This window comes from Scyliorhinus canicula, chromosome 2 (genome assembly GCF_902713615.1).
Source record: "Scyliorhinus canicula chromosome 2, sScyCan1.1, whole genome shotgun sequence".
Taxonomy (NCBI): Eukaryota; Metazoa; Chordata; class Chondrichthyes; order Carcharhiniformes; family Scyliorhinidae; genus Scyliorhinus; species Scyliorhinus canicula.
In genome coordinates, this window is record NC_052147.1 from 204,300,553 (window position 1) to 204,323,479 (window position 22,927).

At 46.2% G+C, this 22,927-nt stretch overlaps 1 protein-coding gene across 8 annotated transcripts in view; it reads right to left on the minus strand.

The window, feature by feature from the left end:
* The window catches only part of rapgef4a (Rap guanine nucleotide exchange factor 4a), a 514,684-nt gene that overhangs the window by 26,371 nt on the left and 465,386 nt on the right, over positions 1–22,927 (minus strand). For all 8 annotated transcript variants that reach the window (XM_038789400.1, XM_038789401.1, XM_038789399.1 and 5 more), the window contains one exon: positions 9,348–9,526. In XM_038789400.1, the coding sequence (XP_038645328.1) occupies positions 9,348–9,526 (179 nt within the window). The remainder of the gene's footprint in view (positions 1–9,347; positions 9,527–22,927) is intronic.

The window sequence follows — 22,927 nt, forward strand, 5'->3', positions numbered from 1 at the left end:
GGGCTAACTTCAGCCTGGAGTCACCAATCTTCAGCCACCTTTTTTGATCTTCATCAGGTCTTCTCCGGAGATCTTTTCATTTAATGCCTGCCACCCATAGACTGTTTCCTGTTCAGAACCTATTTCTATAACTTCTTTTTCTCCTTAACCTAACCATGACCCTTTGCTCCCCTACCTGCAACTTCCTTTTGGAACTGCACTCTGTCCCGTCTATCGTTCAAACCTATCCCTGTAACCTGCCTGGGACACATGTTTACAATGGCACACCCACCCCGGTCACATAACCCGGGAGTTCACATTGTTTTCCTTTAATGAACTGCTGAGTAAAACTGTTGAACTGTGCATATGTAGAAACTCAAGGTCTACCAGGGTTTGAAGTTCCTGACATCCATTCTCAACAAGAATGCAAGCTGACATACGCAACACTATTCATGATCAACTGCATGGACATGGGGCAGAGAGTTACTTCTGATAGTCACCCCTCTCCCCTTGCTCCCAGCCTCCATGGCTCCCCTCTTCCCATGATCCCCACCCCACAGCAGCATTTACCTTTTTCCACATTGTTCCAACAGTAGCCACAATCTCCTCCATGGTGCTGCCCAGTGCATGAGCTGACAGCCTCTGATTGGCTGGCAGTCAAAGGGCATCCCATTCTCCAGACAACCCTAAAGTCCCCAACACCCCCTACTCATTGACAGAGACCACCGGACACTTGCAGGCATCAGGAGTTCAGAAAATTGATGGAAGTAGTGCCTTCAAGTCTCCTCTCAAAGGCCCTGATAGAGTTTAGTTTCATTCATATAGGGGCTAATTGAATGCATATAACTAGTCAGCAAATTGTTAAAAGTGTCTTGACTGTGGGGACCGACTAATTTTCTCATATAACAAATTAACCATTGTATTCCATAATATTCAATACTGAGAATAGAGTGTTCCCTGTCTAATCAACTAATCAATTTTAGTTAGGTCTCCGCGAAGCGGTGAAACATGGCAAAGCGCGAGAAACATATCCAGTATTTTTCCTAAGATTGAGCATGCAAACGCTAAGCTAGTTTTGATAGGCACCAATCACAAGTATGAGCACGCAAGTGCTAAGCTAGCTTTGATAGGCACCAGTCAATCTCAAGTAATGCCCAATGTTTTATTAACAAGTTATCCTCTAAGTAACAGACATTCATTTGAACAAACAGGGAGGTCTCAGTTAAAAAATAGAAGCCAATGAACGCAAATGAGGGGTTAAACCAGAGGTAAGAATTCCCTTAAAAATAGGACCTCGTGGTCGAGGTTCTTTGTTCCTGAATCCTTGAATCATTCATCCATTTTGTTTGTGTTTAGTGATTTCTTTTGTGCTTATGCTTTTGCCATGTGCTTGAAGTTTTATTCAGTTTGTACTCGCCCAGGGGCTATGTTTTGTTCAATTTGCAGTTCTTATTCAAGTGTATACCAGTGAAGTGGCTAATAAAGTCATATTTTTGAACCCCTATCAACTGATTCTTATTAGAAGAGAAAAAAAAAATAAGAGTCCCAACAATCCCCATCACTTGGCACTGCCACAGCACACTGGCAGTGTTAGCCTGGCACCATCATCCTGGAACCACCACAGGGCTGTGCCCTGTGCCATCCCTCACCGCCTGGGGGCTCCAATGGCCTCAGCAATGCTAACCACTGTGCCACCGGGACGCCCTTATGAACAAACCAAAGCAAAATTTACTATACTAGGTCTGAAAGATAAAGTGCTCATCATGTTTGGTCCCTGTTCATGGAGACCAGTACTGGCTCATGCGAGCTGTGCCAGTGGGGGTGGAGAATCGGCTGTGAATGGGCTGAGCATATTTAACTGAGTTTTAAAGACTCATTTAAATATGTGAATTTGGCTCATGCCCAGCAAAGGTGGGAACCAGATTGCATCGGGTGCCAGGAATAGTGGGAGGTGCGCCGTGCACAATGTGGCCACAAAATCACCCTTGCGGTCTCACCAGTGCCCTGCATAACTGAAAACAGACGATTCCTCCCACCAATACAAGTAGAGGTGCAGCACTACGACAATGAACACAGATTCCATATCAATAGACAGCAAACTTTTCCATCTGCTGTTATAACTGTTAACGTTGATTTGCACCATTAGACTGGCTTCGTCAGTGGAGTAACTGACAACCACAGCCTGAAGTCCTCTTCTTTTTGCCTCCTACAGGTATAGTATTTTATGAAGGGAATACTATCAAATGTCATGCATAAATACCCTCCTTGCTATGGATTCATTCTGTATCAAAGAACAAAGAAGAACAAAGAAAAATTACAGCACAGGAACAGGCCCTTCGGCCCTCCAAGCCTGCGCCGATCCAGATCCTCTATCTAAAACTGTTGCCTGTTTTCTAAGGATCTGTATCGCTCTGCTCCCTGCCCATTCATGTATCTGTCTAGATACATCTTAAATGACGCTAGCGTGCCCGCCTCTACCACCTCCGCCGGCAATGCATTCCGGGCACCCCCCACCCTCTGCGTAAAGAACTTACCACGCACATCTCCCTTACACTTTTCCCCTCTCACCTTGAACCCGTGACCCCGAGTAATTGAGTCCCCCACTCTGGGGAAAAAGCTTCTTGCTATCCACCCTGTCTATACCTCTCATGATTTTGTAGACCTCAATGAGGTCCCCCCTCAACCTCCGTCTTTCTAATGAAAATAATCCTCATGTACTCAACCTCTCTTCATAGCTAGCGCCCTCCATACCAGGCAACATCCTGGTGAACCTCCTCTGCATCTTCTCCAAGGCATCCACATCCTTTTGGTAATGTGGCAACCAGAACTGTACACAGTATTCCAAATGTGGCCGAACCAAAGTCTTATACAACTGTAACATGTCCTGCCAACTCTTGTACTCAATACCCCTTCCGATGAAGGAAAGCATGCCGTATGCCTTCTTGACCACTATCGACCTGCGCAGCCACCTTCAGGGGACAATGGATCTGAACACCCAGATCTCTCTGTACATCAATTTTCCCCAGGGCTTTTTCATTTACCGTATAGTTTGCTCTTGAATTGGATCTTCCAAAATGCATCACCTCGCATTTTCCCGGACTGAACTCCATCTGCCATTTCTCCGCCCAACTCTCCAATCTATCTACATTCTGCTGTATTCTCGGACAGTCCCCTTCACTATCTGCCTACTCCACCAATCTTAGTGTCATTTGCAAACTTGCTAATCAGACCACCTATACCTTCCTCCAGATCATTTACGTATATCACAAACAACAGTGGTCCCAGCACGGATCCCTGTGGAACACCACTGGTCACAATTCTCCATTTTGAGAAATTCCCTTCCACTACTACTCTCTGTCTCCTGTTGCCCAGCCAGTTCTTTATCCATCTAGCTAGTACACCCTGGAGCCCATGAGACTTCACTTTCTCAATCAGCCTACCATGGGGAACCTTGTCAAATGCCTTACTGAAGTCCATGTATATGACATCTACAGCCCTTCCCTCATCAATCAACTTTGTCACTTCCTCAAAGAATTCTATTAAGCCGGTAAGACATGTCCTTTCCTGCACAAAACCATGTTGCCCATTTTCTTCCAAATGGGAATAGATCCTATTCCTCAGTATCTTCTCCAGCAGCTTCCCTACCACTGACGCCAGGCTCATCGGTCTATAATTCCCAGGATTATCCCTGCTACCCTTCTTAAACAAGGGGACAACATTAGCAAATCTCCAGTTTTCCGGTACCTCACCCGTGTTCAAGGATGCTGCAAAGATATCTGTTAAGGCCCCAGCTATTTCCTCTCTCACTTCCCTCAGTAACCTAGGATAGATCCCATCTGGACCTGGGGACTTGTTCACCTTAATACCTTTTAGAATACCCAACACATCCTCCCTCCCTATGCCGACTTGACCTAGATAATCAAACATCTATCCCTAACCTCAACATCCGTCATGTCCCTCTCCTCGGTGAATACCGATGCAAAGTACTTGTTAAGAATTTCACCCATTTTCTCTGACTCCACGCATAACTTTCCTACTTTGTCCTGGAGTGGGCCAACCCTTTCTCTAGTTACCCTCTTGCTCCTTATATATGAATAAAAGGCCTTGGGATTTTCCTTAACCCTGTTTGCTAAAGATATTTCATGACATCTTTTAGCCCTCTTGATTCCTCGTTTCAGATTGGTCCTACATTCCCGATATTCTTCCAAAGCTTCAGCTGTCTTCAGTTGCCTAGACCTTATGTATGCTTCCTTTAGGGCAGCACGGTGGCCTAGTGGTTAGCACAACCGCCTCACGGCGCTGAGGTCCCAGGTTCGATCCCAGCTCTGGGTCACTGTCCGTGTGGAGTTTGCACATTCTCCCAGTGTCTGCATGAGTTTCGCCCCCACAACCCAAAAATGTGCAGAGTAGGTGGATTGGCCACACTAAATTGCCCCTTAATTGGAAAAAATAATTGGGTAATCTAAATTCAAAAAAAAAATTTTTTTTTAAATGTATGCTTCCTTTTTCCTCTTAGCTCATCTCACAATTTCACCTGTCATCCATGGTTCCCTAATCTTGCCATTTCTATCCCTCATTTTCACAGGGACATGTCTGTCCTGCACTCTAATCAACCTTTCTTTAAAAACCTCCCACATATCAAATGTGGATTTACCTTAAACAGCTGCTCCCAATCCACATTCCCCAGCTCCTGCAGAATGTTGTTATACTTGGCCTTTCCCCAATTTAGCACTCTTCCTTTAGGGCCACTCTTGTCTTTGTTCATGAGTATTCTAAAACTTACGGAATTGTGATCACTATTCCCAAAGTAATCCCCGACTGAAACTTCAACCACCTGGCCGGGCTCATTCCCCAACACCAGGTCCAGTATGGCCCCTTCTCGAGTTGGACTATTAACATACTGCTCTAGAAAACCCTCCTGGATGCTCCTTACAAATTCTACTCAATCTAGACCTCTTACACTAAGTGTATCCCAGTCAATGTTGGGAAAATTAAAATCTCCTATCACCACCACGCTATTGCTCCTACATCTTTCCATAACCTGTTTACATATTTGTACCTCTATCTCACGCTCGCTGTTGGGAGGTCTGTACTACAGCCCCAACATTGTTACCGCACCCTTCCTATTTCTGAGCTCTGCCCATATCTCCTCACTGCTCAAGTCCTCCATAGTGCCCTCCTTCAGCACAGCTGTGATATCCTCTCTGACCAGTAATGCAACTCCTCCACCCCTTTTACCTCCCTCTCTATCCCGCTTGAAGCATCAATATCCTGGGATATTTAGTTGCCAATCATGCCCTTCCCTTAACCAAGTCTCAGTAATAGCAATAACATCATATTCCCCGGTACTAATCCAAGCCCTAAGTTCATCTGCCTTACCTACTACAATTCTTGCATTAAAACAAATGCACCTCAGACCACCAGTCCCTTTGCGTTCATCATTTGCTCCCTTCCTACTCTTAGAACATAGAACATTACAGCGCAGTACAGGCCCTTAGGCCCTCGATGTTGCGCCGACCTGTGAAACCACTCTAAACCCCATCTACACTATTCCCTTATCATCCATAAGTTTATCCAATGACCATTTAAATGCCCTTAATGTTGGCGAGTCCACTACTGTTGCAGGCAGGTTATTCCATGCCCTTACTACTCTCTGAGTAAAGAACCTACCTCTGACATTTGTCCTATATCTATCTCTCCTCAATTTAAAGCTATGTCCCCTCGTGCTAACCATCACCATCCGAGAAAAAAGGCTCTCACTGTCCACCCTATCTAATCCTCTAATCATCTTGTATGCCTCAATTAAGTCACCTCTTAACCTTCTTTTCTCTAACGAAAACAGCCTCAAGTCCCTCAGCCTTTCCTCATAAGATCTTCCCTCCATACCAGGCAACATCCTGGTAAATCTCCTCTGCACCCTTTCCAATGCTTCCACATCCTTCCATAATGCGGCGACCAGAACTGCACGCAATACTCCAAATGCGGCCACACCAGTTTTGTACAGCTGCAACACGACTTCATGGCTCCGAAATTCAATCCCTCTACCAATAAAAGCAAACACACCGTATGCCTTCTTAACAACCCTATCAACCTGGCAACTTTCAGAGATCTATGTACATGGATAGAGATCTCTCTGCTCATCCACACTACCAAGAATATTACCATTAGTCCAGTACTCTGTCTTCCTGTTATTCCTTCCAAAATGAATCACCTCACACTTTTCTGCATTAAACTCCATTTTCCACTTCTCAGCCCAGCTCTGCAGCATATCTATGTCCCTCTGTAACCTGTAACATCCTTCCGCACTGTCCACAACTCCACCAACGTTAGTGTCATCAGCAAATTTACTCACCCATCCTTCTACGCCCTCCTCCAGATCATTTATAAAAATTACAAACAGCAGTGGCCCCAAAACAGATCCTTGTGGTACACCATTAGTAACTGAACTCCAGGCTGAACATTTCCCATCACCCACCACCCTCTGTCTTCTTACAGCGAGCCAATTTCCGATCCAAACTGCTAAATCACCCTGAATCCCATGCCTCCGTATTTTCTGCAATAGCCTACCATCGGGAACATTATCAAACGCTTTACTGAAATCCATATACACCACATTAACTGCTTTACTCTCGTCCACCTGTTTGGTCACCTTCTCAAAGAACTTAATAAGGTTTGTGAGGCACGACCTACCCTTTACAAAACCTTGTTGACTATCCCTGATCAAATTATCTTTCCCTTAGTCACGCTGACTTCATGATCCAGTTCCTTACAAGCTTTAGTTACTACCCCCTTACTGTCCACTAACCTCCTCATTTGGTTCCCATCCCCCTACCACATTAGTTTAAACCCTCCCCAACAGCGTTAGCAAAAGCACCCCCAAGGACATTAGTTCCAGTCCGGCCCAGGTGTAGACCGTCCAATTTGTAGTAATCCCACCTCCCCCAGAACCGGTCACAATGTCCCACAAATCTGAACCCCTTCCTCCTGTACCATCTCTCAAGCCACGCATTCATCCTGCCTATTCTTTCATTTCTATTCTGACTACCACGTTGCACTGGTAGCAATCCTGAGATTACTACCTCTGAGGTCCGACTTTTTATGCTTGGCTCCCAGCTCCCTAAATTCTGTTTGTAGGGCCTCATCCTGTTTTTTTTTTACCTATATCATTAGTGCCTATATGCACTACGACAACTGGCTGTTCACCCTTCCCCTTCAGAATGTTCTGCAGCCAATCTGAGACATCCCTGACCTGTGCACCTGGGAGGCAACATACCATTCGGGAGTCTCGTTTTCGACCACAGAACCGCCTATCTACTCCCCTTACAAATTAATCCCCTATGACTATAGCCCTTCCACTCTTTTTTTCCCGCCCTTGTGTACAGCAGAGCCAGCCACGGTGCCATGAACCTGGCTACTACTGCCTTCTCCTGGTGAGCCATCTCCCCCAACAGTATCCAAAACGGTATACCTGTTTTGGAGGGGGATGACCGCAGGGGACACCTGCACTGCCTTCCTGCTCTTTCTCTGCCTTTTGGTCACCCATTCCCTGTCTCCGTCACCAATCCTAATCTGTGGTGTGACCAATTTGCTAAACGTGCTATCCACGACCTCCTCAGCATCGCGGATGCTCCAAAGTGAGTCCATCCGCAGGTCCAGAGCCGTCATGCGGTCTAACAAGAGCTGCAGCTGGACACACCTCCCGCACGTGAAGGAGCCAGGGACATCAACCACGTCCCTGAGCACCCACATTGAGCAGGAGGAGCATAACATGGGTCTGAGGTCTCCTGCCATTTTTAATCTTAAGCTTAACTTAGTCCAACTATAATATCAAATAATAGATAAATGAAAAAGGAAAAAGAAAAGAAAAATTGATAGAAATCACACGATAAAAAAAATAAATAGAAAAACCTTACCTTATCAAAACACTTCAGGGGAAAGAAAAACTACTTACCAGTCTCAAGCCAATCACTTACCTGCTGGCTGTGACGTCACGGTTCAACTTCTTTCTACTTCTACCTGCCCTCGAGTCTCCCACTTGATCTTTACTCGGCTGGGATCCTCACAGTGATTGTTTTTTTTTGTTAGAGGAGGAGGTAGGGAGGGAATCACTAGCTCCTCCACAAACCACCTTCTGGATACAGTGACCGTAATGCACTGATTAAAATTTTCCCCACAACAGCCAATCAGCTGCTCCGCTCTGCTGGATACTTGCCTTCAATTGAACACGGAGGGTGTCTTGCTCAGGTACACCTTCTGGATACAGTGACCACAATGCACTGATGCAAATTTCCCCCGCAACAGCCAATCAGCGGCTCCGCTCTGCTGCCCTCTGCTAGATGCTTGCCTTCACTTGAAGACGGAGGTTGTCTTGCTAAGGTATACTTTCTGGATACAGTGACAGCAATGCACTTATGTAAATTTTCCCCGCAACAGCCAATCAGCGTCTCCGCTCTGCTGCCCTCTTCTGGAGAGTATTTCCACTGTGCAGCCACAAAACAGGGACTTGGAATGATGCATCATTCCATCACTTGATCGTCTATACTTTGCAGAGTAGAAAATATGCACAACCAACATGAGTAACTTTTGTAAAGGCAACCAACAACTTTATCCGGTAGCACAGTGGTTAGCACTGTTGTTTCACAGCGGCAGGGTCCCGGGTTCGATACCCTCTTGGGTCTGTGTGGAGTCTGCACATTCCGCCCGTGTCTGTGTGGGTTTCCTCTGGGTTCTCCGGTTTCCTCCCACAAGTCCCGAAAGACGTGCTTGTTAGGTGAATTGGACATTCTGAATTCTCCCTCTGTGTACCCGAACAGGCGGTGGAGTGTGGCGACTAGGGGCTTTTCACAGTAACTTCATTGCAATGTTAATGTAAGCCTACTTGTGACAATAATAAATATTATTATTTTCCCTATATGTGTCCACTTACCTAGCCGTCTTGCACATAAAGGTAATCCTGTAAAATCAGGCAATAACCCAGTTTCTGTATTAGTTTCCATGCATATCAAAAGGCATTTTCCTGAATCACAAGGGTCTTCATTTATACTTTTTTCTCTCTCCCTGCTTACATTTCTTATTTTTTTTAGTCTGTACTGGCACCTTACTTGTGAAGCTGTTGCACCAGCTTGTACTTGGTATTTTAACTGTACAATACTGAAGAAACAGAAAACTACCAAAGAAAAAAAATAAAACTAGACAAAAGCACACAAATCCAGACATTCCTGGCTAAAAGTAAAGGAGAAAACGGCCCTGCTTGAAGCTGCCAACTGTAACTGAAAACAGAATATTTTATACCTTTCTTATAACAGGTTAATACAGTTGTTGATCATTAAATAACAATTGGATTTTCCATAAACCGTTTCCATACTTACTGAGCTGCAATCTTAATGAACTTCTTCAGAAGCTGTACCCGTTTACTGAGCTGAGAACAAAGGCAGATTTCTGTTACAACCCAGAACTGGATTTCATTGAATCTTCGCAGAAACAGATCCAAGTTGGCGGTGGTTTTCTTGAAATGATGTCTTCCAAATGTATAATAAATCAATTCCAGCTTGGGAGAAAGATAATTCGGAAAACGTATTAATAACATTCACAGGTGGATATTGCATTTTTAACCTGAAGCCTATAGTTCAGGCTGTACCATGTCGCAACAGCATAATGTGCTCGGTTAACTGTGCCATAAGCAAATGTGCAGAGCATACACCAAAGTATTTCCGTCAAAGTGAATCAGCATAAACCAAACAGCATGTTCGCATCTACCTGCTAATGGCTGGGTACAGCACAGGCAATAAACCATACAGGGTGTTTCGCCTGACCACTCCACTCAGAAGATCAAATCAACTGGAGAAAAAGAACCATGATAAAGCTTACAAATTACTTTGGAAGGTGGCTCTCAATTGCTCAGTGAACCTATTCAAAGCTTTGGATAGTGTTGGTGAGGATGTCGCAGCGGGAGCAAAAAGGTTTCAAATTAAATGCCCAGATGTACTGGGGTTAGTTGAACCTGTATGGAAGGGATTACAATTGGTTTAAGAAAAAGAGAAGTCTGTCCAAGCTGCCTAGAGTTCCAGCTCTTGATCACAATCCAATGCCCCCTGCTGGAAGTGCATGTGGGGATATTTGGTGAGGCAAATAATAGCAAGTGATGCTGAACAGCCAAATGGGTAGATGTCCCTAGAGGTGAAGTCTCACACATAAATAGCGTATCGTCTCTTATGCACAGCAGCAGAGGTGAACACTGGGGAGAAAATGTGGAAAATCAAAAGACTAAAATAGACAAAACATGAAGTAAAACATAAGAGTATCATACTTTTCATGTATTAAAAGCTATTACCCTACCCAGCCGATATAAATACATTTGATAAACTAAGCAGGTTGTGGGAGCGGTGGGTGGGGCAGCATCAAGCTCTGAATTAACAGATACAGATGTGAAAATACGGAGTTATCAAATTTTGACTCAAGAATATTTTCCGCTCCAGGTATCTCCGAGAAGTGGTCAGTCACCTTAAATTTGTCATAATGCAACTACCGGTCTGGCTGTATATCGAGACATCACAAGGATACTCAGAAACTGGAATTCTAGTCAGGAAAACAAGGATTGAGGACGGCTGTCACTCAAAATTAAACACGCTGCAAAATTATTGTTTGCTTTATTCAGAAAATAACCAAAGCAAAGTTATTGGCCAACTGCGGAGGTAAATGTTTCATATATTTCCCATGTGTTTCAGATAGGTTAATACTCCATAGGAGTTGAGCCAGTCAACTTAATCAGCAAGTACGAGGGGCTGGTTTAGCACACTGGGCTAAGTCGCTGGCTTTGAAAGCAGACCAAGGCAAGCCAGCAGCACGGTTCAATTCCCGTACCAGCCTCCCGAACAGGCGCCGGAATGTGGCGACTAGGAGATTTTCACAGTAACTTCATTTGAAGCCTACTTGTGACAATAAGAGATTTTCATTTCAGGGGCAGGTTTAGCACTGGGCTAAATCGCTGGCTTCTAAAGCAGACCAAGGCAGGCCAGCAGCACAATTCAATTCCTGTGCCAGCCTCCCCAAACAGGCACCGGAATGTGGCGACTAGGGGCTTTTCACAGTAACTTCATTGAAGCCTACTCGTGACAATAAGCGATTTTCATTTCATTTCATTTCAAATATCTCCTGTGTAAGAACTCCTGTGGAAGCTGGACTACTTATGCAAATGTGAAAGATACATCTAAATGCCCTTTGTACTGGTCATTAACCCAGTTACCTTGGCTATAAGACATTCCATAGATTGGCCTCAGTGAAGAGGGATTAACAGCTCCATGCTCAAATCCAATGTAAATTTTGTTTAACCTCACTCAAATTAGCAGTTATAAGTTATAACTTCAGTCAGTGTGGAAGTGGCTTCTGGAGCTCGCTGGGCTCAATAAATCTCATAAATAGAAGAGTTACAACAGGGGCAATCCAGGACTAGCATCAGCATTACAGCAAGCATTTCTTTGTCCATTTTAGGTATGAGGAAGTATTAAAATTTCAATGCAAATAACGACTGCCAGTTAGCGGTCCCGTTGATCACAGGCGCAAATCCCGTAATGGCTGCTATATCTCATGTTTGAGACCTTCCCTGCCCTCCCGACCCAGTGATGTGATCAGGCTCACTCCTAGAGGGGGCATAAATCGGATTTCCATAATTCTCCACATATTACATGTACTTACCGGGCTTGACACTGTAACGTCCACCCATGCCTTATCCACCCCTCTAGTCGACATGACCTCACACCGGCATTAGTCACTACTGGTTTTCAAAAACGAAAACCAGCCCCGATGACCACGCTGGGGGTTCGGAGGTAAGGATAACCCCCGGGTGGTGAGGGACACGGCTGGGCAATGCCCTGGCACTGCCAGAGTGCACGGGGGGGGGGGATTCCCCTTATGTGTGGTGTGGGGGAGAAGAAGGAAGAGCCCCGATGCCTGTGAGATGCCAAAGTTTGTGTCTTTTGTGGGGTGGGGGTTCCCAATGCTTTGGGGGAATAGGGAGCGCCCCAATGTTGTCATTGTGGTGGTGGTGTGATGGTTGAGGGTGGGGGGTTCCCCAATACTTAGCGGGGGTGGGGGGGTGCCTCAAGTTCAGGATACCCTTTTTCTCAGGATTCCTGGCCTTGCCTTGTCTTTAGACCTAGTCCGTCCACCTGCCAGCATGAATCTCACTTCCCCTTTTAAAACATGTGTTCTTCAGTATGGCAATAAAGGTCTGCAGTAAAGCCGATGAGCTTCAAACCAGTTTTCTTGCCTGAGCCAACACACTTGTGCAATTCTGGGAAGATTCTGTCCAATGTCGCTGCCCTCCGTTATCTCTTATCCATTACTTGTAATAAACTGGTTCTGTAGTATATAGCCTAAACTATGATCTGGTAAGAGTCATATTCTGCTATCTGAAATCTAGCAGATGAAACAGATTGTGTACCAGCTAAGTCAGCTAGAGGTAGTCTCGGTGAACCTGGAAAACTGGGTAGAAATACATCTTGTACATTTGAAAGAACAGTTGCAATATGAAAAAAGTAACAGATTTAAGTAAAACAGAGGAACCTTGACACACGATTCCTGCGTATTTGATGCATGGCTATATGCACTTTAAAGGAAACTTTCTCCATTTTAATAGGAAAGAACATCCAAAAATAGAAACAGAAAGCATTTGCATTCATGTCCCTGGCAATGTACCAAGAATTTCTGTTTGAAACATACACCCATTTTGACATGACACACTACCCCTTTGTATTGTATAACATTTCGTAGCTGTTTAAGGTCATCTGTTTTGCTACGCAGCCGATTTATTTTCTAGCTTTGTATGGCTTAGTTGCTTTCTGCAATTTAGCATTAAGTAAGTGGTTGCATTTTTGTTTCTCCGCAAGTTCCAAGAAAAGTTCAAAAATATATCATCTTACATCCATGCTTCCATACCTACAGGATTAAACAATTAAACACTGCATGAATTCTGTAGCAGTGAATTGAAGACAGCAGGAACAAAATGTTACCAACTGTCACACCAAACTGATTTCACGCGGCAGAAGCATTTAAACCAGGGGTGGGCATAATACGGCCCGCGGGCCACATGCGGCCCGCCAAAGGTCTTTATGCGGCCCACCAAGATCAAGTCATTTTTTTTTTTAATTTAGATTACCCAATTATTTTTTCCAATTAAGGGGCAATTTAGCGTGGCCAATCCACCTACTCTGCACATTTTTGGATTGTGGGGGCGAAACCCACGCAGACACGGGGAGAATGTGCAAACTCCACACGGACAGTGACCCAGAGCCGGGATCGAACCTGGGACCTCAGCGCCGTGAGGCAGTTATGCTAACCACTAGGCCACCGTGCTGCCCTCCAAGATCAAGTCATAATAAATTTTTAATTTTTAAATTTTTTTTATTCTTATAAGGTTAATGGGGGGGGCTGTTGGGTTACGGGTATAGGGTGGATACGTTGACTTGAGTAGGGTGATCATTGCTCGGCACAACATCGAGGGCCGAAGGGCCTGTTCTGTGCTGTACTGTTCTATGTTCTATATGAGGCGCCCAGAATCATAACCGGGTGAAGCGCCATTTTTGAAAAGTAGAGAAAAAGAGGGCTAAAGGCAGGATGCTGCCGGGGGAAGCGCTGAGGTATATGCCGCACGCTAATTGGTTACAACCAGGACTATTAATTAATATACTATGCGGCCCTTTAAAATTGTGAATTTCTGAATGTGGCCCTTGCACGGAAAAGTTTGCCCACCCCTGATTTAAACACTGACAACTCTAGTTTAATATGGACAAAAATAAATCAAACTCCAACTGAAATTTAATTTATTTGATCCCATTTAAACTGAAAATTTGGTTTCAATGCTGACGACAACTTACACCAACATCTCATTAGAACATGCAAACCAGCATAAAACAAACAGAGACCGGGTTCGCATGTCCTGGGTCACTGTCCGTGTGGAGTTTGCACATTCTCCCCGTGTCTGCGTGGGTTTCGCCCCCACAACCCAAAGATGTGCAGGGTAGGTGGATTGGCCACGCTAAATTGCCCCTATTGGAAAAAATAATTGGGTCCTCTAAATTTATTTTAAAAAAAATAAAATAAAACAAACAGAGACAAGACCATTAACATGGAATGCAAATTAATACTCACTTAGAAGCTTTTGATAAGGTGCCACATAATAGGTTTATTGATCAAGTAAAGCATACAGTATTATGGGACTACGGCAACATGGATAGGAAGCTGGCTAATGGATGTAAAGTGGCGGGTTTTGGCAGCTGGGTATATTGTTATCTGGAGGGATGTAAACAATGATATCTAAAATTTAATGCATAGAAATGAAAGGTGATATCGTTTTGGAGGAAGCAGAGAAAAGAAAATACAAAATGGTTAAAGGTTGAAGGGAGCTGGTGAACACAGTGGACTGGATTTACCCCGTGGAGGGAAATCCCATTGACAATGGCGGGACAGGTAGATCCTGCTGGCAGGCTGTCTGCGCCGCCAAAACCACACGTTGGGGTGGTCGGTAAATCCCACCCAGCGACTTGAATCAAATCAATCTTTCAAAATGTGGAGTTTGCTTGATAAACAATGTAGCCATCTAAGATGGACACTGGGCTACAAAATGGAGAACTGCTAAGGCTGCAGGGAAAAACAGTCTTAGTAAGGACAAGCAGCTTGCAGAAGACTAATTTGCATTCTGCATGTACAGAAACCAGTTTCTGGCCAGGTGCAGAGTTTCAGCCAAAGGTGCAAATGGGAAACAGATCTGCATAGTAATGAGGTGATCCAGATCCAGACCCCGCACAATAGAAACATTTAAGTATCAATGGATACTTTTCCATAGACGCCCAGACAGAATGGCGCCACAGCAACCAACACAAAGAGCCGTAGGGACCGCCCCACCCATCGAGGAACGACCCTCAGATTGGGTGGTTTGGAAGATATCGATTGGGAGAGGCCCAATCGATACCCGGCAGGTGAAAGAACCGCCCCAAGGGGGCACGGACTTCTAGGACCTATAAGAGTAGGTCCCACGCATGGTTCGGTCTGCTTGCTTGCTCCGGCCCAAGTCTGTTGTGTGCTCCGGCCCAGACTTGTTACATCGCATCCTGACTCCAGCTTCATCACCAGCCGTTGAGCCTCAGTCTTCGAACTGTAAGTGCCAATACAACGATCGCTACGTGATCCAGACCTTGCTAGATCTTGACAACTTTACGAATCAGAAAGTTGCAGACCAAGAACGGGACGAAGGCCTTGTTCCCTGACCTTGCCTGTTCCTGTCTAGATAAGTATTTAGTTGTTTAGTATTAGAAGTAAGTTAGTCTCTTTAGCGTATGCATGTGTATTTATTATATTTGTTATAATAAACACCAATCGTTTGGACTTACTAATCGGTGTACGGATTTATTACTTTGAACCTGACCTTGATATACTTGTGACGGTGTCTCAATACGGCACCTGGCGACTCCGAGCATAATTACACATACAGAGCCATAGTAGTGTTAAGCACACGGCCTTTAAACGGAGGCGTGTTAATCACACTCCAGTAAAACGAGCAACATTTAGTGGCGACATCCTGACGGGACGTGGTTACAAGTGGCACCCCCACTCCGTCGAGGACCCAGAAATTTGATTTAGAAATCCAATTGAGAAAAAGGAAAAATCACAAGTAATCAAGGTGTTCAAACCAATAAAGATAATTCGGAAGTGTGTTTTGTGCATGTGTACTAACAGGGTTGTAAGGTAAACCTGAGAGTTTTTGTTGCGACGAACTGTCGGGAGTTTTGTGAGCGGAACATAGCGAAAGCCTTACCCGTCTTGTAAAACATTACCTCAACACCCCCTGTTCCAAATTTAAGTACGAAAGAGAAAATGGCCATGCAGGCAATGGAACGCCTCATGAACCCAGAACGGTTTGTGGTCGCAGCGACCAGCAGTAGCCGAGTAGGTCAGTGTCCCGTGTGGGAGCTGGAACTCCGCAAGTATCTGCAAGGAAAGGGATGGCCCCTTTGGAACGAATTCTGTTTGAATGAGGAGACAGGTCCCGGAAGTATAGGACATACTTGGTGGGAGAACCTCTCTCAAATTCATAAAAAGAACTTAAGTAAAGCACGCAAGCCGATGGCAATCGTGTCCTGTTTGGCACAGTTGCGAGGCACTGAGGAGGTCGTTCAGACACTCCGATCAGAGTTAGAAGAGAGAAATAGGATGAGCAAAGTTGATGTCAGGGACATAGAAAAGGAAAACATGGAACTAAGAGGGAAGCTGGCAGAGAAGGGTAGAGAGGTGGATGATGCCAAGAGGGCACATCAGTCATGTCTAGCCCATCTGAGCAGTTCCCAGACCCAGTATGAAAAAGCCTATCAAGACGTGCCACGTGCCGTCCTGATAAGAGAGGAATCGGAAAAGCAGGTAGAGGCATTGCAGAGGCAATGCTCTGACCTTAAGGCAGCGTTAAGAGCACTCCATGCTGCCACCACAGAACAAAGACAAAGTACAGTGGATCATGCCAAGTGTAGGAAGCAGATTGCGGAGCTGCAATCTCTGCTTTCAGTGCAGAATGGGTTCCAAAGTACTTTTGGAACACAGCTAGATGAGGAGAATGCCCCAGACTGGCAGGAACTGAGTGAGACAGCGCAGCGCTATGTTCAGGGAACATGTGCGCCAGCAGCGCAGCAGAAAAGGAAAGCACCCCAACCCCCCACAGATCAAATAGCTACCGCACCTATGAATCCAGTCGCCACCCAAAGGAAAGCGACAACAGAAGGCGCACCCGATATCACCTACACCACCCCCTTAACTGTAACCCAACTCAGGGACGCGTGTGAGAAAATCACTCCGTTTCTCCCCACCGCAGACCCCCACCAATTTTTCGCAAAAGTGAAACAACAGGCAACCATGTACGGCCTGGACGAGAGAGAGCAGGTTAAGCTCACGGTTCTGAGCTTAGACCTGTCTGTAGTAGCAGCCCTCCCCGACCCACAGAACGTTGGAGGAGGCACACTAGAGGAAATGCACACCTCCATTTTAGATGCAATAGGGTATAACCGAGGAGACCCAGTTGAAGGACTAAATAAATGCAGACAAAAGAAAACAGAGCATCCCACAGCATTTGCAGAAAGGCTGTGGATCCATTTCACGGCAGTTTTCGGCGATTTAAACCGAGCGCATTTGAACCGTGACAACATGGTTAAATGGACGCGCACCATAATTTCCCATGCCACAGATGCAGGACAGAGTGCTTGCAATAACTATGACCCCTCAGAAGAGGCCCATAACGAGAAATGGGTTCTGAAAAGATTATCCCGCGCTTGGGAACAATCGGTTCAGGGCAAAAGTAAAATAAAGACCCCAGACGAAGCTCAGGCTGCAGCGGACATTCAGGCAGTGAGAGCGCACCAAAATCCCGCATGGGTAAATGAAGGGAAGAACAGCCCTCCACAGAAGTCGCTCGAATGCTACAACTGTGGCCAATTAGGACATTTTGCAAAGGAATGCAATGCACCCCAAAGATCACAGAGAGGCCAGCAGACAGGCACTCTGAACAGAAATAGAGCGAAGCCTATCCATAGTATAGGAATACAGTCAGGACAGACCAATGTGGACGGAACGGACTGACGGTGTTCAGGCTCCCCCACTTGGGTCTGTGACACTCTTTGGGATCAATCCGGAAGACCGGTAGTCACAGCAAAGGTTAGAGGGAAGCCCATAGAGTTACTTTGGGACACAGGAGGGTCCCGCACCACAATTAATTCCACCACCACGGCACAGGCAGACACGTGGCCGACCACCTCCACCATCACACTTAGCGGTTTTACAGGTCACTCGCAGCAGGGACACATTACAGCCCCCGTAGCAATCCAGCTAGGGAACATCTCTACCAAACACCCCGTCGTTTTAGTAAATCTTCCCCGTACAGCAGAACACATACTGGGAATAGACTTTATGAATGCCCATAGCCTGTCGTTCGACCCAGTAAACCAGTGTGTCTGGCGAATGGCAAGGTCAGACAGAACACCCGCTACTCTCACAGTAGGAGAGTATGCTAATCGGATTAGCGCAGTAGGAGACTATTCTTTCGACCCGACTACACTAAGCACGGACAAACAAGTGAGAGCAGTTTTAAATAAACACAGGACAGCATTTGCCAGTCACCGGCACGACTGCGTCAGAATGACTGGACAAGTTCAAGTTACCGGACCTGACCCCCGACCACAGAAACAGTACAGATTTCCCCTAGAAGCAGAGGGAGAGATTAGGAAAGTAATAGATAGCTTATTGGAGCAAGGGGTACTTAGAACAGTAGCCTCGACCAATAATGCTCCTATTTGGCCAGTGAGAAAGCCCGACGGATCATGGCGTCTGACCATTGATTATCGGGCGCTCAATAAAGTAACCCCAGTAGTAGCCCCCACGGTAGCAACAAGTCCCGAGACCATGCTCAAACAGGGACTCCACTCCAAATATTTCACGGTATTGGACATTAGCAATGGCTTCTGGTCAATCCCATTGGCAAAGGCGTGCCAGTACAAATTTGCCTTCACATTCAAAGCACAGCAGTATACGTGGACATGCCTCCCACAAGGATTCCACAATTCCCCCTCCATTTTCCACTGACAGCTGGCAAATGGTTTAGAAAAATTTTCCCGCCCCGAATGTCTGGAACAGTATGTGGACGACCTATTACTGCAGACAGACACAAAGGCAGAGCACATTACGCTTCTGGCCGAGCTCCTGGAACTTTTAACCTCGATTGGATGTAAAGTTAACCCCAGAAAGGCCCAGATATTGGAAAATAAAGTGATGTATTTGGGTACAGTCATCACGCACGGCAAACGCGAGATCGAATTCAAAAGGATTGATTCGATTGTCAAATTGCCCCTTCCCCAGAATGTTTCAGCCCTCCGGTCGTTTTTAGGACTGGTTGGGTACTGTCGGAACCATATCGATGGATTCGCGACAAAGGCAGCCCCACTCTCAGACCTCCTTAAGAAAGAAGCCCCTTGGGAATGGCTTCCGCAGCATACAGAGGCTGTGGAAGATTTAAAGAAAGCCCTTAGCGCAGCACCCGCGCTACAAGTCCCAGACCACTCTCCCCCTATGTAATAGAGGTAGCGAGCACTGATCTGACCCTCTCGGCCGTGTTACTCCAGGAACGGCACGAGCAGCTAAGACCCGTGGCTTATGCCTCAAGACTTTTAGACCCAGTAGAACAAGGATTCTCAGCCTGCGAGAGGCACCTCCTAGCAGTTTTCTGGGCAGTTCAATACTTTTCCTACATTATCGGACTCAACCCCAACACCATTTTGACCGAGCACACCCCCACACAGTTACTCCTAGACGGTCGACTGAAGGACGGTTCAGTTAGCCAGATTAGGGCAGATAGGTGGACATTACTTTTACAAGGACGGGACATTACGGTTAAACGGACCCGGACACACACATTTTTAGCCGACAACCTCCAATATCCAGGACAGCCCCATGATGGGGCTGGTTTAGCTCACAAGGCTAAATCGCTGGCTTTTAAAGCAGACCAAGCAGGCCAGCAGCACGGTTCGATTCCTGTACCAGCCTCCCCGGACAGGCGCCGGAATGTGGCGACTAGGGGCTTTTCACAGTAACTTCATTGAAGCCTACTCGTGACAATAAGCGATTTTCATTTTCATGAATGCGAAATTGTAGCACCCCTACACAACACAGGACCCTTCATAGCGAAGACACCCCCCAGGAAGATAGGGAACACAAGACAAAGCCCCCAACACACAGACACGTGTGGCCCACTGAAAATATACGTGGACGGTTCATCCACAGTTTTAGATGGTGAGCGTATCACTGGATGCGGCATCTATGTTGAGGACGCGCAGGGTCGCGCTTTAGAGGAGATTGCATTAAAATTGCCAGGTCATTTAGGCGCGCAGGCAGCAGAGCTCGCGGCCATAGCTTACATAGTGGACCACCCCGATTCTTTCCCCAGCCCGGCAGACATATATTCGGACAGTCTATATGTTTGCAACAGTTTGACGGATTTTCTACCCCTGTGGAGGACACGAGGTTTTGTCTCCGCAGACGGGAAACCCCTTCCATCAGCCCCTTTACTCCGCCACATCCTAGACAAAGCGAAGGATAGGACCTTTGGAATTATCAAAGTTAGAAGCCACCATAGGTCATCCCCCCCTGGAAATGTAAAAGCCGACGCACTGGCAAAAGCAGGTTCCAGGCGAGGACACTGTTGGACACCCCCAGCTAGCGCACCAGCTAGCGCCCCTGTGAGTGCAGTTCAAGTCTCACAGACGGACATTAAAGATTTAGCCGAGGCACAGAAGCAGGATGAAGATCTCAGGGAGATTTTTAAAGGGACTTTTGTGCCACAGTATGATAAGTTCAGACACGCTCTGACCACACATGAGGGTGTGATCATCAAGGACCAGCTTTATGTGGTCCCGCAACAGGATAGAAATCAAATGATTGCCTTGTGCCATGACGGTCATGGACATCAAGGGATCAACCCGACCACGAGGCACCTCAGGGAACCCTGTTGGTGGCCTAATTTAAGGACCGATGTTACCCATTACATTGAGAATTGCCTTATTTGCGCCCAGAATAACCCGGAGAGGTATTCCAAAAAGGCACAGCTTCGGCATACTCAACCAGTTAATGGCCCCTGGACAAACCTCCAGATCGACTTTATAGGACCATTGCCCCCTTGTAGGAATGGCTATAAATTCGTGCTGGTTGTAATTGATACCTTTACCAAATGGGTAGAGGCATTCCCCTCACGAACGAATACAGCTAAGACAGCTGCAAAGGTCCTGACCCACCACATCTTCACGAGATGGGGTTTACCCAGAAGTATAGATTTGGACCAGGGATCTCACTTCACAGGACGTGTCATGAAGAACGTCCTGACCATATTCGGCATTAAACAAAATTTTCACATTGCGTATCACCCACAGTCAAGCGGGATTGTAGAGCGCATGAATCGGACCCTAAAATCGACCCTTAGAAAAATGGTTCAGGAAAACAATTCAACATGGGATTCAGTACTCCCATTCGCACTAATGTTTATCCGCAACACGGTTTCAACATCCACAGGTTTCACCCCACACACACTCATGACCGGACGCCCTATGAAAGGTACAGAATTCCTTTTAGGACTGGACATGACTAGCCCTGAAGTGACGGCCCTCACGCATGAGAAAGCTGTTAAAGACCTAGTTGAGACTGCGAGGTCTGCACAGATCGCAGCCGCAGTTCAACTGGGAACACGACGCAAATAAAGCACAGCTTGCTTTAATAAGAACGTACACCCCACAGAATTTCAGGTTGGGCAACAGGTAATGCTATCTGTGTATAACCCCTGCAGTTTTTTGGCACCAAAATTTTCAGGCTCGTATTCAATTTCGGACAAAATTAGCCCCTCAGTTTACAGGATAAAATACCCCAAATGGAAAGACTGCGTGGTTTCATATTAACCAACTGAAGGCATATGGAACACAGTCTAACCACACACACCATGTCTTACTGGACGCAGCAGAACATCTCGCCCCGCCCACTAGAGACACGTTTCCACCATCCCCCTCACAGACCAGTTCATCATCGGACTCGCCCACGACTCCGCCCACTGACCACAACAGACCACGCCCCGAAACGCCCACAAGCTGCCACAGCAGAGACAGCGATACTGACACTGACTTTGAGGACAGCCACAGCACACAACCCTACAGCCCCCACTGTAGCGACTACGACCCCGACTCCAGTGACCCCATGGAGGTCACCTATGTTAAATACCCAGACCCACCACCCGACCCCGACAATGCCCCTTCAAGTTTAGACCCCACACTTTGGCACAGGGACAATTCATACAGACTTGTCCGTAACGATGAAAGTGACCCCCGGTCACATAATTCCAAGATTGCATGCCTGATCCACACAAGGGTGTGGGATCCGGGAGAGCAGGACGACACAGTGTCTGACTCCCGATACGGCAACCCCTTTGTGACCCTGTTCACAGAGGCAGAGGAAAAGTGAGGTGTCCAGATGATGTAAAATAGGAACCGCTTGAGGGAAGCGATATCCTTTCTGATGGAACCTGCACGTATGTTTTGTTTGTAAGTTTATGTTTGTTTGCTTGTTGATATATTAAGGGTTTGATTGCAGATCTTTTCAGCTGAAAAGATTGTGACCACCTCACATGATCGGCAAAAATGTCTGGAGCCCAGCTCAACTTTTCACAAGGAGCATCTTGGCTCCACCCTTGTTTTTAGGTGTCCCTCTATTCGGTGAATAGAGGCTGCAACCCCACGGTTAACACATTCTTGCCCGTTCATTCCAGGTTACTCAGGCAGTGGCGAAACGGCACTGAGGACCCGCCCTGTCTGAGACCCACTTTGGTCAGCCAAGCTCGGGTACGGCACAGCACGCCTTACCCGGGGATCCCATCCAAATCTTACCCGTAGCGACCCATACGCAACCCATTCGACCTTTTTGTTTCAAAACTTTATTTCATTTTTCGTTAGGTAGCCCTTAGGCCGCCATCCCACATGCTATTTACATCCAGGAACATTCGGATGGTAAATTGGCAAGGCCTGCGAGACGGCTCGCAGGAGGATCGTTGTTAGGTGTATATCTGCTCCTAAATTCGTATTTGAAAAAAAAAAATGAGGGGAGTCACAGGGTGTGACTTGGCCAGTGATTTAAGGGTCAATTGGAATGAAAGGACAGATACACTAACAAGTACGGATATTAAACTGTGTATTGACAGATACTGTGCTTGATCCCATAGCTTTCGAAAGACGAAAGAGGGTTCACGGCAAGGATCGGCCATACAGAAGGAAGAGGACAAAGAGAACGAAGAGAAGACCATGATGGAAGCCTACCTATTACTATTAAATGTTGTATTTGTATATGTGGAAGCAAGTCACGTTTCCCCCACAACCCCCGCCGTTAGTGTTTC